This window comes from Etheostoma cragini, chromosome 3 (assembly GCF_013103735.1).
Source record: "Etheostoma cragini isolate CJK2018 chromosome 3, CSU_Ecrag_1.0, whole genome shotgun sequence".
Classification (NCBI taxonomy): domain Eukaryota; kingdom Metazoa; phylum Chordata; class Actinopteri; order Perciformes; family Percidae; genus Etheostoma; species Etheostoma cragini.
In genome coordinates this window covers 8,563,767-8,578,353 of record NC_048409.1, presented here as the reverse complement: position 1 = coordinate 8,578,353, position 14,587 = coordinate 8,563,767, and the positions used below count along the sequence as shown (strand labels likewise).

Here is a 14,587-nt window from a genome sequence, read left to right as displayed (position 1 = left end):
GATTTTCTATGGGGCTAAGGTCAGGGGAGTTGGCTGGCCAATTTAGAACAGAAATACCATGGTCCGTAAACCAGGCACTGGTAGATTTTGCGCTGTGTGCAGGCGCCAAGTCCTGTTGGAACCTGAAATCTCCATCTCCATAGAGCAGATCAGCAGCAGGAAGCATGAAGTGCTCTAAAACTTGCTGGTAGACGGCTGCGTTGACCCTGGATCTCAGGAAACAGAGTGGACCGACAACAGCAGATGACATGGCACCCCAAACCATCACTGATGGTGGAAACTTTACACTAGACTTCAGGCAACGTGGATCCTGTGCCTCTCCTGTCTTCCTCCAGACTCTGGGACCTCGATTTCCAAAGGAAATGCAAAATTTGCTTTCGTCAGAAAACATGACTTTGGACCACTCAGCAGCAGTCCAGCTCTTTTTTTCCTTAGCCCAGGTGAGACGCTTTTCGCGCTGTTTCTTGGTCAACAGTGGCTTGACACGAGGTATGCGGCAGTTGAAACCCATGTCTTTCAAGCGTCTCTTGGTGGTGGATGTTGAAGCACTGACTCCAGCAGCTGTCCACTCCTTGTGAATCTCCCCCACATTTTTGAATGGTTTTTTTTTCACAATCTTGACTAGGGCGCGGTGATCCCTATCGCTTGTACACTTTTTCTGACCACAGTTTTTCCTTCCCTTTGCCTCTCAATTAATGTGTTTGGACACAGAGCTCTGGGAACAGCCAGCTTCTTCAGCAATAACCTTTTGTGTCTTTCCCTCCTTGTGCAATGTGTCGATGGTCGCCTTTTGGACAGCTGTCAAATCTGAAGTCTTCCCCATGTTTGTGTAGGCTTCAGAACTGGACTGAGAGACCATTTAAAGCCCTTTGCAGGTGTTTTGAGTTAATCAGCTGATTAGTTTGTGGCACCAGGTGTCTTCACAATTTAACCCTTACACAATATTCTAATTTTGTGACACACGGAATTTGGGATTTTCATTTGTTGCCACTTCAAATCATCAAAATTAAATGAAATAAACATTTGAATGCATCAGTCTGTGTGCAATGAATAAATATAATGTACAAGTTACACCTTTTGAATGCAATTACTGAAATAAATCAAGTTTTTCAAAATATTCTAATTTACTGGCTTTTACCTGTAGAGCCTTGCATGCTCAGGCTCCTGACCTGCTCCGTCCTTATATCACCAGCAGGTCCCTTAGGTTCTCTGACCGGAGGTACTGGTCATACCTCGCGTTCGATTCAAATCAAAAGGTGATGGTGCCTTTAAAGTGAATGCCCTCAACTCTGTGGAACGCCTTTCCTATTGTCATCTTCATCAGAGGCTCCTCAGAGTTGCTGTATGGGGGCCCCCAAATTATTAATTTATCATTTTTTTTTAAGTTTATTTTTCTTCCAGAAGTCAAAGTATGTCTTAAAATATACATTAACATGAATCCAACATATTATTAGCGGAGATGAATCTGCCTATTAATGACAATGAAATATATTTTATTTACATAATATTGATGACAAGCTTACTATACAATGTATAGGTATGGTAGCCATCCCCAGATACAGTTCAGATTAAGGATTTACTGTGACTTAAAAACGTTTCGTACAAATAATACATGGCCCAGTTCAATATGCAACTCAATTTGATACAGTACATAGTAGTCCCTTCTCCATTTCTATTTCAGCTAAGGGGTCCTGGGTCTAAAAATGTTAAAGACCCCTGTCATACAATCTGTTGTCTCTGTTGACACTTTTAAAAAGCACCTGAGACTTTGTCCTTGTGTTTTTACATTTTATTTTATTGTTTTTATTGCTTAATCTTTTTTGTAACATCATTCCTCTTGTGAAGCACTTTGTGACTTTGTTCTGTAAAATGTGTTTTACTGAATAAACATAGTATTATTAATACATGTGATGTGTTGATTTTGTAGTGTTTTTTGTAACAATGTTGCATGTGTTTCCTTTGCAGTTTCTGTAAAGGCGTGACTCTGTACTCTGTTGTAAGAGACAGAAGTCATATACTGGACATCAATAAGACCAGACAGATTGCTCTGGATATTGTAAAGGTAAGCTGTGTGAGATCGACAGAATAGTTAATACAGAAGAAAATCTAGCATTTGAAAATATCAATATATAATGATTTTCAAGAATCTATTACCTTCTTGTCCTGAATGTAACCCTGACATTAGGATTTTTTCAAGACTCATCATTTGAAATAAGACTTTATGAGGACCAAATCTTTCAAGAAAGACAACATTTTTATTTGAAAAAAGTCCCTTGTCTAGTTAGTAGTAGTAGTAGTAGTAATTTAATCACATATTTATCTGTCATGGAATGTAACTAAGTACATTTACTCCAGTACTGTACTTAAGTACAAATGTTAAGTTACTTGTACTATACTTGAGTTTTTTCTTTCCATGCCATTTTCTACTTCTCCACTACATTTTCCATCTGAAGGCTTTAGTTACTACTTACTAGTTACAAATTAAGATTTTTGCACACAAAACACATGTAGTTTATGAAACCTGGACTTTCTCTCAACTAGGCCCATTAGCCCCTAGCCGTGCACAACAGACACTAGCCAGGATGTCCTGCTACCATGCCACAATACTATAGCCAATCAGACAAGGTTTTCACAGCAAGTAACATCTCAAAACCAATGATGATATTTGTGGTTGTGTTTATTCACTCAGCCGTCAAATAAAAAAAAAAATATGGACAATGCCATTACATCTGCATTGAAAATAAAATACAAATAAGAAAACGTCACTGGCTACAGAAACCCAAAATTACAAAAACTTGTAATTATAAAACATTACTGACAAATTTTACTGACAACAGTTTCAGAGGTAGGCTACTCGTGGTACCTGAACATGGGGATTAGATATTTTGTAGGCCTATACTAAAACTACACTGAGTGATAGTTACTACCCTGTTATCTTTTGAGCTGTTAATATCGTCAACCTGAGTAAACAATTTATTTTAAAGAAGGTTATTGGCTATTATTGATGGCATACTATTTGTTGCTTTGTGTTAAAGAATTAGCATTGAATAACCTATATAATATAATATAATTTTTCAATGTCATATTACACTTGTGATTCATATTAAGGCTGTGAAATGATGAAAATGACTAGGCCCTATTAATTTTGTCTGTGAGGCCTTTACAAACAACCACCAGGTCTTTGCCAGTTGCACAATAGTAAAAGCAAATATGAGAGACAAGGAAAAACTGCATTCTGATGGAAGACAGACAGAAAGTGCAAGCTAAGATTTTTTTACCTCTTGTTGATGAAAATAACTCTGCTGTCTATACTCTTCTTCCTCAGTTTGTTTTTTGTTACACGTAGCATATAAATGATCGTATTAGCGCCCCCTGCTGTTAGCTGTTGATATCGCTTTATTAGACTTTTTTGTGCCGACGGCCATCAGTTGGACGGACATTCTGGACTTTCCCGAACACGCAGATTGTCAGTCCGTCCCTGGACACACAACTTTTTGCATCCTTTTGAGTTTCTATAATGGGAGGATTTTGATGCGAGTTTGGCTTGACAGCTCAGTCATGCGAGGAACATTCAGGTTTTTGCTATTTGGCAGCACCTGTTGTTGTGTCTGTTGGTGGTTAAAAGTCTAGACCACAAATGTAGGACGACAATATATTCATGGGGGGAAACGTTTTATATTTGAGTCAATACAGTCACAAAATCTCATACAACTTGATTTTCATGTGAGCCTGGTATGATCAGACTCATTTAGTTTAGACATTTATCAGACATACAGTGGCTTGTCAAATGATCCAACTGCTAAACGTTTCTGAATTAGAAATTGCATTGAGATTTATTTCTATAAAATAATTAACAAGTGTTCAACACCATGCTCTGGAAGCTCCATGTTAACACAGGTATTAAATATATCATTCGCTCCACCTGTCCTCCACTCTTTTACAGGGAATGGGTTATCTGCATGCCAAAGGCATCATTCACAAGGACCTGAAGTCTAAGAATGTGTTCTATGACACAAACAAGGTGGTGATTACAGACTTTGGCCTGTTTGGGATGTCTGGAGTGGTACAAGAAGGCAGGTAAGAGAAAAAGAAATGATCCTCTGATCTGCATCTCTCTGTCTGAATGATCTGGATTTCTGCCAGGGCTGCACAACATGAGGAACATATCTAATTGCAATTATATTGACTGATATTGCGATACAATTCAGGCTATTGGATAAAAGATCATTTTTGTTTTGTTATTCTCATTTTTATTGAAAAATATTAAACAAAAAAAATGAAAATGATTATAGGGTGCTTTTTGCGAGAATCTGCAATATTTTTTTAAGTCTGTAGGACATGACTTGTAGGCCAGGCCGACTCTGCAGCACCACAATACTTCATTCAGAATGGTTTGACTCATGTTTTGCCTTTGACAAATCTCCTCCCCCCCCGCAATTTGAAAATTGCACTAGTCCATATTGCGCTTTCGATCAATTGTGCAGCCCTAATCTCTGCTAAACCAGGTTTATTTTCTTTATTAGTATTCCAAATAAGTGTCTGTGTGTGTGTATGTGTTTGTGTGTGTGTGTGTGTGTTTAGAAGACAGAATGTGTTGCGGATACCTCAGGGCTGGATCTACTACCTGGCTCCAGAGATCGTTCGACAAATGAGCCCAAAGGTTGACGAGGACCAGCTGCCTTTCTCCAAAGCTGCTGACGTTTATGCGTTCGGGTAATGACTGATTCCACTTAAACAGCCAGTTCAGGTTAATCACGTTGTATTCTAAAATAAAAGTGGCATTGAAACTAGACATTTAACAAATAAGTTGTGTCTGAGTGACTGATAGGAACAACAATCTTTGACATTGGTGCAGTATTAAGTGAGATTGCTGCAGTCGGCAGTCATTGAAACAAGCTACAATGTAAGTTAATAGTGCAATTGTGCAGCTTCATTAAAGTGCTGTTTGGCCACTGACAGACTCAGATTAATATTCTAAGTGTCTGACAACATTATGGAAAGGATTTCTAAGGAGGTTTATCACAAAATAAAACTATGAATAGCCTTTTTGGGTTGTTTTTCCACTTTTCTAACCATCACAACTCTAGTTTTGGTTGAATAAACAAATAGTTTACATGTGAAAATATGTTGGCTCTATACCCACTAAAAGTACTGTTTTTGAAATGGAGTCTGGGGGTTTTAACTCTAGCGACCTCAGAGCTGTTTCTGGTTAAAGAGAAAGATCTTAAAGAGGTTTTTAAAAGGTCTATCTCTGAGCTGCTGATTGGCTGTCTAAGGTTACACTTTGCAGAGGCAGGCAGGAAAAACTCAACGTTGCACAGAGACAGGGCTCACGTAGTAGATACATAAAAAGATTTGTGCCTTAATATGTAATGCTGTCATTTCTTTTTGTTTTTATAAAATTGGTATTGGAAGAAGTGTTGTTCAGGAACCGGGATTGAAGTCCCCGTATCAGTACTGGTACTGTTATTGAATATTTTTAAATGATACCCTGCCCTATACTTAATGTTCAAATGTTTTGAAAACTCTTTTTCCATGAGCTTCCTACACCACTTAGCATACTTGCTGAGACTCCCCTGACATGGACAGAGATTAGGAGTAGCAGATGGGGCAGTTTCCTCATCTCATTTTTGTGTTGTGTACCTTTCAGCACAATCCTGTATGAGCTGCAAGTGGGAGACTGGCCAATCACCAACCAGCCCGTGGAAGCTAAGATCTGGCTGGTGGGCAGCAGCAAGGGCATCAAGAAGGTGCTGGCAGACGCCAACCTGGGCAAGGAGGCCACGGTGAGTCTGTTACAGAGATCCTAGATCCCCATGGCTACGGCAACACCCATACAGGAAGGGAGCGATTAAACCTGGATGTGGGTTTAAAAGCTGTAGCCACGGATTATTTTCACTGTTGATTAATCTGCAGATTATTTTCTGGATGAATGGATTAGATTTTTGGTCTATAAAATGTCAGAAAATTGTGAAATATGTGGATCAGTGTTTCCCAAAGCCCAAGATGATGTCCTCAAATGTCTTGTATTGTCCACAACTCAAACGATATTCAGTTTATCGTCCGGATGTCCGTTACCTAACTGTGGTCCTCAGATCTCTGCAGGGTAAATCCAGACAGCTAGCTAGGCTATCTGTCCAATCTGAGTTTTCTAAAACAACTTTTGGATGTACACATGTTCCACCAAAACAAGGTCTTTTCACAGTCCATTTAGCAGCACCGCGGCTCTGTGCGGAATTTAGCACCGCCCAAGAAGATTGTGATTGGTTTAAAGAAATGCCAATAATCCAGATCAAGTTCTTCTCCCATCCCGCAATACGGTGTGTACTTGCCAGACCCTCCTTTGCAGCGGTGTGGACGAAGGTCTGCTAATTAGACAAGACTACTGTTGTATTAATCCTCCTGCTTCCATCCCAATAGGAGATCCTGTCTACCTGCTGGTCCTCAGGGGCCGACAACAGGCCCACTTTTACCCAGCTGGCAAGCATGCTGGAGAGGCTCCCCAAACTGAACCGCAGGCTGTCTCACCCCGGACATTTTGGAAAGAACACTGAGTACGTATCATAGAAAGAGGAGCTTTATTCATGATGCAGGGTGGAGTGGCCTACAACACCAATTTACACCAACATTCAAAGAGAGTCTGCATCAGTTTGTTAATTTCATATCTGTCTACATTTACTTGTCATATAAGAAAAAATGTGATGGAGCCAAATGATCCAATACACCATCAATCTAATAAAAAATGTTGTAAATAGGATTTTTGTAAAGAAATGTGAATATTATAAAGCTGGTCTGCTGAGTATCAACTAATATAAATGACCTTTTCTAATGTGACTGCTATTTTGTATTTTGAGAAAAGCTTTAGTAAGACTCACACGTTGCCCTGACAATGGATGGAGTTGTGGCTCCCTCTATGCTTCCTTCATACTTTTCTCCACGCACTTTCATAGGGTTTCTCACAGTCAACCGTAATATCCTCGCTTGTGTTTCCCAGTTTTGCTTCAACTTCTTTCTCCTCTCTCTGTGATTTCCTCTCTTCTGGGTGCTGACCAATCCACGTCTGCCTGTTCCTGTTGTATCTGATCTCCACGGTCTCCCTTCCATCCCGTTTTCCCCCTCTGTCCATGCCTCTTTTTTCCTGTCTGTTTATGTGCACACGTGTTTTCCACCACTCCTTTATTTCACTCTGTTCTTCTGCTGGCAAAGGCCGTGGGATCATCATTACTGGCTGAGAGATCACTGCCGTCAGGGTATACACGCCCACTGTCCATACAGGTACAAATACAGCAGCTGAGAGGCATAACTCAAACTTTAGTGGCATGTGCGACTTATCTTCAACAGGAGTTAAAATGTGATCTGTGTCTGAATTGATTAAGCATTCTTGTTGTCTTAACATGTGAGCAGATCTAAAGTTATGTAGACATAATCTAGACTGGAACATGGTGTGTGACAGATGAATGGGTAACAGAAAGGGGAGGGTCTTGAGCTGAGGGAATAGAGCCAAGGCACCTGTGCGCTACTTCTCTGGACTCTGTCCAAGTAGGCTAAACTTAGAATGTTAGAACTATTGTAGCACACATCAGTCATATACCTCTTTCACACCCTTAACCAGGGTTATCTGACCATTGTTCAACCCCTCTTTTGTCAATTCAAATCAAGCCAGTCAACAGGCGCTGATCTCTGGTCATAACAACTTAGGTTTAACCAGGGTCTCAACCCAGGAGCAATGCACACTAATTCTTAACATCTGTCTGTGGGTCAGTGGACATTAATCTATCCTCATCGCAGGAAGGCAGCTGTTTTCAGTTGTTAGTAGGCTACGACTCTTGAATTAACCGTAATTCAAGTGTTGCCAGCACTCCATCCTTGCAGATTAGTTTTTATTATCCCCGGTTTGGAGATACTGGATGTGTGTCTAAGATGTAACAGTGTTTATTAGCCTTACTAGCAGCGCAGCTCCAGGAATGGCAATGATGTGTGCTCAGTCCAACACTGTGACTTCAGACTCAAATATCTCAAGAACTTTCTTATGGATTGCCTTGACATTTAAATCACAAATGTATGGTGCCCATATGATGAATTGTAATTGTAATATCTTCGGGGATTGCTTGACTTTTTGCATCTGTGGTTCCCGGGGTGGGGTCCGGGGACACCCGGGTCCTTGAGGGGGTGCAAAGCAGATAGGTAAAGAATTATTTTCAGTAGTATCCAACCATAAGTAAAACAATGACAGAATGTATGACTATTTGGTCATGGATTTCATACACTTTCTGTAATAAAACATCTAAAAGCAAAAATCCTGTCAGATGGGGTTCCATTAAAGGCTAATCTAGCACCATCATCAAGTCAAAATCCAGTTTCTTTATTACGTTGCTTTATGTCCAGATACGTGCAGAACTAATGACATTCCTATCAGCCCCATCTGTACTTTGTTCCTGTCAGCTAATGTTAGCATGCTAACACACTAAACTAAGATGGTGAACATGCAACATACTTGCTAAACCATCGCACGTTAGCATTGTGAGCTTGTAGAATTCTGTAATTAGCATTGAGTAAAAATACAAAACTACAAAGTACAGCCTCATGGCCCCTCCAGCACGGCTTAGACTTGGTCTGTAAAACTGTAATGTTCAATGTTGTGATCAATACAAACAAATATGCCACTCTCCTCCAAAATACTAGGATGGATCTCCAAACTTGGACAACTAAAAAAACAATATTTGCATAAAGAGGTGATGAAAAAAATGCGTATGGGTGTACTGACCCTTTAAAAAGTGCCCAAAAATTGGGCAGAGGACAATACTGGAAATAATGCTAGAAATAAGCCTGTGTCTCTCCTGTGTGCCCTCTGGTACTCCATGAGGTTAGTGAATTGTGTGTGTGTGTGTGTGTGTGTGTGTGTGTGTGTGTGTGTGTGTGTGTGTGTGTGTGTGTGTGTGTGTGTGTGTGTGTGTGTGTGTGTGTGTGTGTGTGTGTGTGTGGTTTCCTCAGGCAGGAGTAAAATGTATGATCTGTGAATGTAATGGGCTTCACCGGCATGAATATGATCTTTTACATATATGTATACTGTATACACTGCTGGAGGTTATATTTAATATACAGTTTGTACAAGGGTTTTAATTTGGAGCATTTTAAAAAGCATAGTTTTTTTAGACACTGTGTAAACTGTTGTTGGATCGGTCTTTTTTGTTGTTTTTTAGGGTTGAGGTTTGATCTGTCAAGTATTTTTGTACCTGTGTTGATACTTTGTAAGCTTGTGGTCTGATAAATTGAAGATATTAAAGCTGATCTCAAGTATGTGTGTTCCTTTTTGTAATATTGCCATTGCATAATAATACTCTGTGTTATGTATCAGGAAATCCTGATGATACCAGCTAAATTAGCAGTACATATTGATGCAATATTATAATATACAATATACCAACATATAATAAGACAACTTACATTAAAAACAGTACCTGGATCTGATCTAGTTTTTGAAAATTCTTACATTCAAGACCAAAATAGGTAGTAAGTCGTAAACTTATCAAAATGAATTAAGAAAACACTGGGCGGTTGTGGCTCAAGTTGTAGAAGGTTGGTGGTTTGATCCCGGGCCCTGCAGTCCCATGCCGAAGTGTCCTTGGGCAAGACACTGAATCCTGAATGGCTCCTGAAATGGTGTGTGAATGTTATTTTGAATAACAGTGTAAATGTGATGTAATAAGTACTTAACCCTTGTGTTGTCTTCCCGTCAACCATGAAACAGTATTAGCGCTTTTTCTGACCTTTTTGTCACTTTTTCATTGTTGTGGGTACTTTTTGGATGTTTTTTCCAAAGTTATTTAATATTTCTCATGGTGACATTTTCAGCGCTTATTTCGAAGGCCCAATTTTTGTGATTAAAAAACTGAAAACGGGTGAAATATGATCCGAGGACAACATGAGGGTTAAGGTGTAATAACATGAGCCGTGCAGTTCATAATTCAAACCCAATGAAAGTACATCAGTATCAATTCACCAGTTGTGTTTCAACATAGGAGAGGGGGAGAATGTAGGTAATATTCAGGTAAACAGAGAATGTGACACTTTACAGATAGTTGGTGTAGAACAAACTATCATTTAAAGAGACACAACAATTTCCAACATGTGAGCAAAGTGTGAGCGGCCCACACTGAACAGACCGAGACACATTCTGGGCCCATACAACACACATACTGTGGGCACTTTATTTTTTTGGAACACAATGCGTGGCTTAACGTTTATGAGCCTAGAGAAGCAGTGTTTTGGGGTTCAGGGGTTTGTATTTTGTTGGCATCATTGTTGTTCGATATCTTTTTTTATCCATGTTACAGGCTTACAAAGTGAAAAAGCCCAAAGGGACATACCATCTCCAACAGAAAACACTGTTCACAAACAGTGCCAAACAGCTCTGTCGTAGTCCAGCCTTTACCTCTGTGATGAACGTGTGTCACTTTGTAAAACACATTATAATCCTCGCCTAGTTGCTAGCGTGGCACGCCCTCATTCTCCGCTTCTGACTGGCGTAGTCCTTACCTATCTACTGCACATGTTCAACTCCCAACAAAGATGGAACAGAAGTGAGATTTCTCACTCTGTAGCTAAAACAGAGAGCTCCACACACAGGGTGAACAGAGGAGCTGCTGCAATGTGCAGTACAACCAAAGTATGTTTTTTTTAATTAAACCATGTAAACGTGTTTTATAAACCTATTCTGGTACAACCTCAAAACACAACTATGAACCTGAAAATGAGCAAATATGGGTGCTTTAGCAAAACTTTTTTAACAAACGTTCAATACATTAACGCAACTCAGACTTCCTAACCAATTTATTTTAACTCAAAGTTTAATATCCCGACTGGATATTTAGATTTTTTATTCAATAAATAAATTAGTTTTACAGGAAAGCTGCACGTAAACAGTATATGTGTATGTAAAATATATATATTTTCATTTATTTAAAAACAATCCAGGGCAGGTGCTCAAGACCTCTTTACAGTACAGTATGTGTGCCTGACTGCACTCACTTAGTTCCTGGGGCCCGAGGTTGAAGGCAGGAAGAGACCCTGCTATCTCCCCTTCTCTGTCAAGGCTGGCCGCGTGCTGAAGCAGGAGAAAAAGCAATTCCAGACCCAAAATGCACAACAGGGCAAGGCAGATGCAGGTGTAGAATTTATTTAAACTGCAAAAATGCAGATTCACGTTAATCCTGAAGTAAAAATACCCAAACAGAGTTAGTTAATACAAAATTATAACAGAACTCCAAATGTGGCAAGAAAAATCCAACACAACTGAACAAATACACAGGGAACAAGCAGGAAACACTCGACAATAGACGACAAACCAACACCAGACAAAGGAAGCACACAGACGCTAAGGGTACTTCCCATAGCACTTAAATTGCCTCCTCACAGCCTCCACTTGTCACTTTTGGCTATCAGGACTTATTAGGCTGAATTCATTTAGAAAAAAGAGTTAAAAAATGTAAATTATTCACATGCACTTATAGAACATTACTGCCATACTGTATATATATTATAAAATGACAAAACATTTGATAAGAAGTCAGGATTCACAGAGAAACACTTTCTTGGCCATGTGAGGGAAAACTGCCTCCTGACAAATATTTCTTCTTATTTCTTTCTAGTTAATGAGGGGTTCCAACTTTGCACCTGTTAAAACTGGACCCACTGGGCTTAATTGCACTTGTTAAAAGTGGCAGCAATAAACTAAGATCATACTTTTCAATGCTACATTTATAGCGAGGAAAAGTCACCTTTTTACAGCCGGGTTAAAAGAAAAAAAGTTTAAGATATTCAACATTGAATGCTAATCTGAGAATATGGATTGAATAATTAATGAACCAATGACTTATAAAACAGAAGTACAGGTCAAGGGCCACTAAGGTCACCAGTGGAGCCATTTTCTATTGAAGCTTCCAATTTGACGGCCTAGCTGCTTTTAGCACCAGCATTGAAGTGAGAAAGGAAACAACAACTGAACAACACATTCTCCATTCCATTGCGTCGAATACGAATGCTTGCTCAGGTGAGGTCAGGTCAGTTGGTGTTTGTTGTTTATGCAAAAAATCTCCTTTGGCATCATATCTAAACATGCTTGGTCGAGACTCTTGTTGTCACTCTGAGTCAAGAATGAGTTTATCTGACATGGAGCGGACTCTGTGTTGAGAAGCTCACGAAAGCAATCCAGCTTTTTAAAAAAAGGACAATGCTGCTCTGGGTAACACTTTATAAAAACCATTATTAATAGATGGGAAATTGATAGTTAATTAATGTTTAGTTAATTGTCATTTAACTGTTAGCAAACCGTCATTTTACTGGTAACATGCAATTAAATTATAATTGATAAAATATTAGTAGTGCTGTTAATTAACAGTTTATTGTTACACACATTATATTCCTCGTATATTAAGTATTGGGTAATGATTAAAAAATTTGTTTGTTAACCTTTAACAAGATCTTTTTTTTAAACATCTATAAACATTTTATGGATAGATGGACCAGGTATTCCTAACACTTTAAGGGTTACTAGCTGGTTTGTAAACTGTCTATAAATGGTGTCTAGATGGTTATTATACAGTTATTATACTTGCTAAATAGATAATAGATATATAAATAATAAAACAACTACTAAACATAACAGAAATTTGGTCTGGTGCCTGCCACCCTGGCGTACAACGTACCCTGACTCTGCTGAGGCGACACTTCTGGTGGCCGTCGGCTGAAGCCGATGTCCGGGCTTACGTGGCGGCCTGCACCGTCTGCGCTCGGGGAAAGGCCTCCCACCAACAGCCTGCTGGTCTGCTGCAGCCACTCCCGGTCCCCAGCCGTCCCTGGTCGCATGTGGCCCTGGATTTTGTCACGGGCTTGGCCGTTTCTGGAGGTAATGACACTATTCTCACTGTTGTGGACAGTTTCTCTAAATCTGTCCATTATGTCGCATTACCTAAATTACCTACCGCCAGTGAAACGGCTGACCTCGTTGTCCAACATGTTTTCCGTCTCCATGGAATTCCTGTGGACATTGTGTCTGAACGAGGCCCACAATTCATTTCCAGGGTGTGGAAGGAATGTTGTTCTGCCCTATGTGCGACCGTCAGCCTCTCTTCTGGATTCCGTCCTCAATCCAACGGTTAAACCGAAAGGGCCAACCCAGACCTGGAAACCGCGCTCCGCTGCGTGGCCGCCCAGGAGCCCAACGCCTGGGCGTCTCTCCTGCCGTGGTTGGCCTATGGCAAAATGGTTACTTTAACAGTTTTTTAACGTTTTTCAATTGATTGCAACAAATGTGGTCACGAATTTACCCGTGACTCCATCTGGAAAATTATTCGCGATATCGTAATTTTGACCCTCTGGTTTTACCGTTGGACACAGCTCCGTATGAGACGGGACCGGATGAGACGGGACGGACGAGATGGGATGCTCCAGGCTGCAGCCATACCCGTCTCGCCTTTTCTGTTCCATTCCCCCCTTTCCCCAGTATGTCTGTGTTGTGTGTTGTCTGTCCACCACTTGAGGGCGTCCTAGAGGTACAAGGTCTACCAGCTCAGCTGCACCACATCACCATCATCTGTCTACCAGCACAGCTGCGTTTCATCACCATCACCACCACTGCAGTATTTATACCCGGATACCTGTGTTCCGTCACCTATCTGTGCAGCTTCCCCGGTCTGGATTTCCACTTACACCTTCACCATCTCCTGTCCCTTGGTTTTTTTGTGTATTTTTGTGGATTAAACCTTTTTTGTTACCGTTTATTATTGTTCTGTGTTGTTCTGTGTTCGGGTCCGACTAAACCACAACATAATGAGTGGCCACGCCTCTAGACCTAGTTCCTCGTAGGACGCCCTCTTGGACTGTTGTTTATTCATGTGTATTCTCCTAGATAATTAATGAAGTACAGCTACAGGCTAGTGTGCATAGATATTTAACTATGAGGGGCTCAAATGGAAATTGATGATTCCTTCATTCTTTCAGAAATAAGAGTGCTGAGAGCCACGATGGCATGTTCACCACCAAAATGCCCCAGAAGTAAGCAATAGTAATAGTTCATTTTCTTATGCTATTTATTGTACAACATTAAACTTTTACCAGACTTTTGTACAACTAAGCCAATGCATTTTCAAATAGTTTGTAATTAAGAGTACTGTTCATTTATCCTTTATATCTATAGCTTAAAATATTCTACTTTTCTTGCTATTACAATGCGTTTTTCCATCCAAAAGTCTGGATCATTGGAGACAGCTACGTCCCGGCGTGGGGCAGAGAGAGCGGCAAAGACCATGGGGAACAACCTTGGTATTGAGGATATCTACATCTATTGGTTTGGCTAGGCCGGTCTGGGGTGGTCTGCGGTGAAAGAGACTTCTCCCTTTCTTTTACCAGTCCCTACAAGGAAGAGCTGTCCTGGACGTCCTCCTTATTTACTATGGCGGGAATAACCTGGGAGATGTCAAGGGCGGTAACCTCGTCGCAGGAATGAACGAGAACCTGCAGCACCTCCACCTGCAGTATCTAGGCATGATAGCACAAGTGCTATAAGCTTTATATGTTAAGCGGTATTTTT

The 14,587-nt window shown here is 40.3% G+C and overlaps 1 protein-coding gene across 4 annotated transcripts in view; it reads left to right on the top strand.

Moving 5' to 3' along the window:
* The window catches only part of LOC117941671 (kinase suppressor of Ras 1-like), a 66,334-nt gene extending 59,500 nt beyond the window's left edge, over positions 1-6,834 (top strand). For all 4 annotated transcript variants that reach the window (XM_034866675.1, XM_034866674.1, XM_034866677.1 and 1 more), the window contains 5 exons: positions 1,966-2,062; positions 3,944-4,077; positions 4,582-4,713; positions 5,651-5,786; positions 6,421-6,834. In XM_034866675.1, the coding sequence (XP_034722566.1) occupies positions 1,966-2,062; positions 3,944-4,077; positions 4,582-4,713; positions 5,651-5,786; positions 6,421-6,567 (646 nt within the window). In that variant the 3' untranslated portion in view covers positions 6,568-6,834. The remainder of the gene's footprint in view (positions 1-1,965; positions 2,063-3,943; positions 4,078-4,581; positions 4,714-5,650; positions 5,787-6,420) is intronic.
* The last annotated feature ends 7,753 nt before the right edge of the window (positions 6,835-14,587 follow it).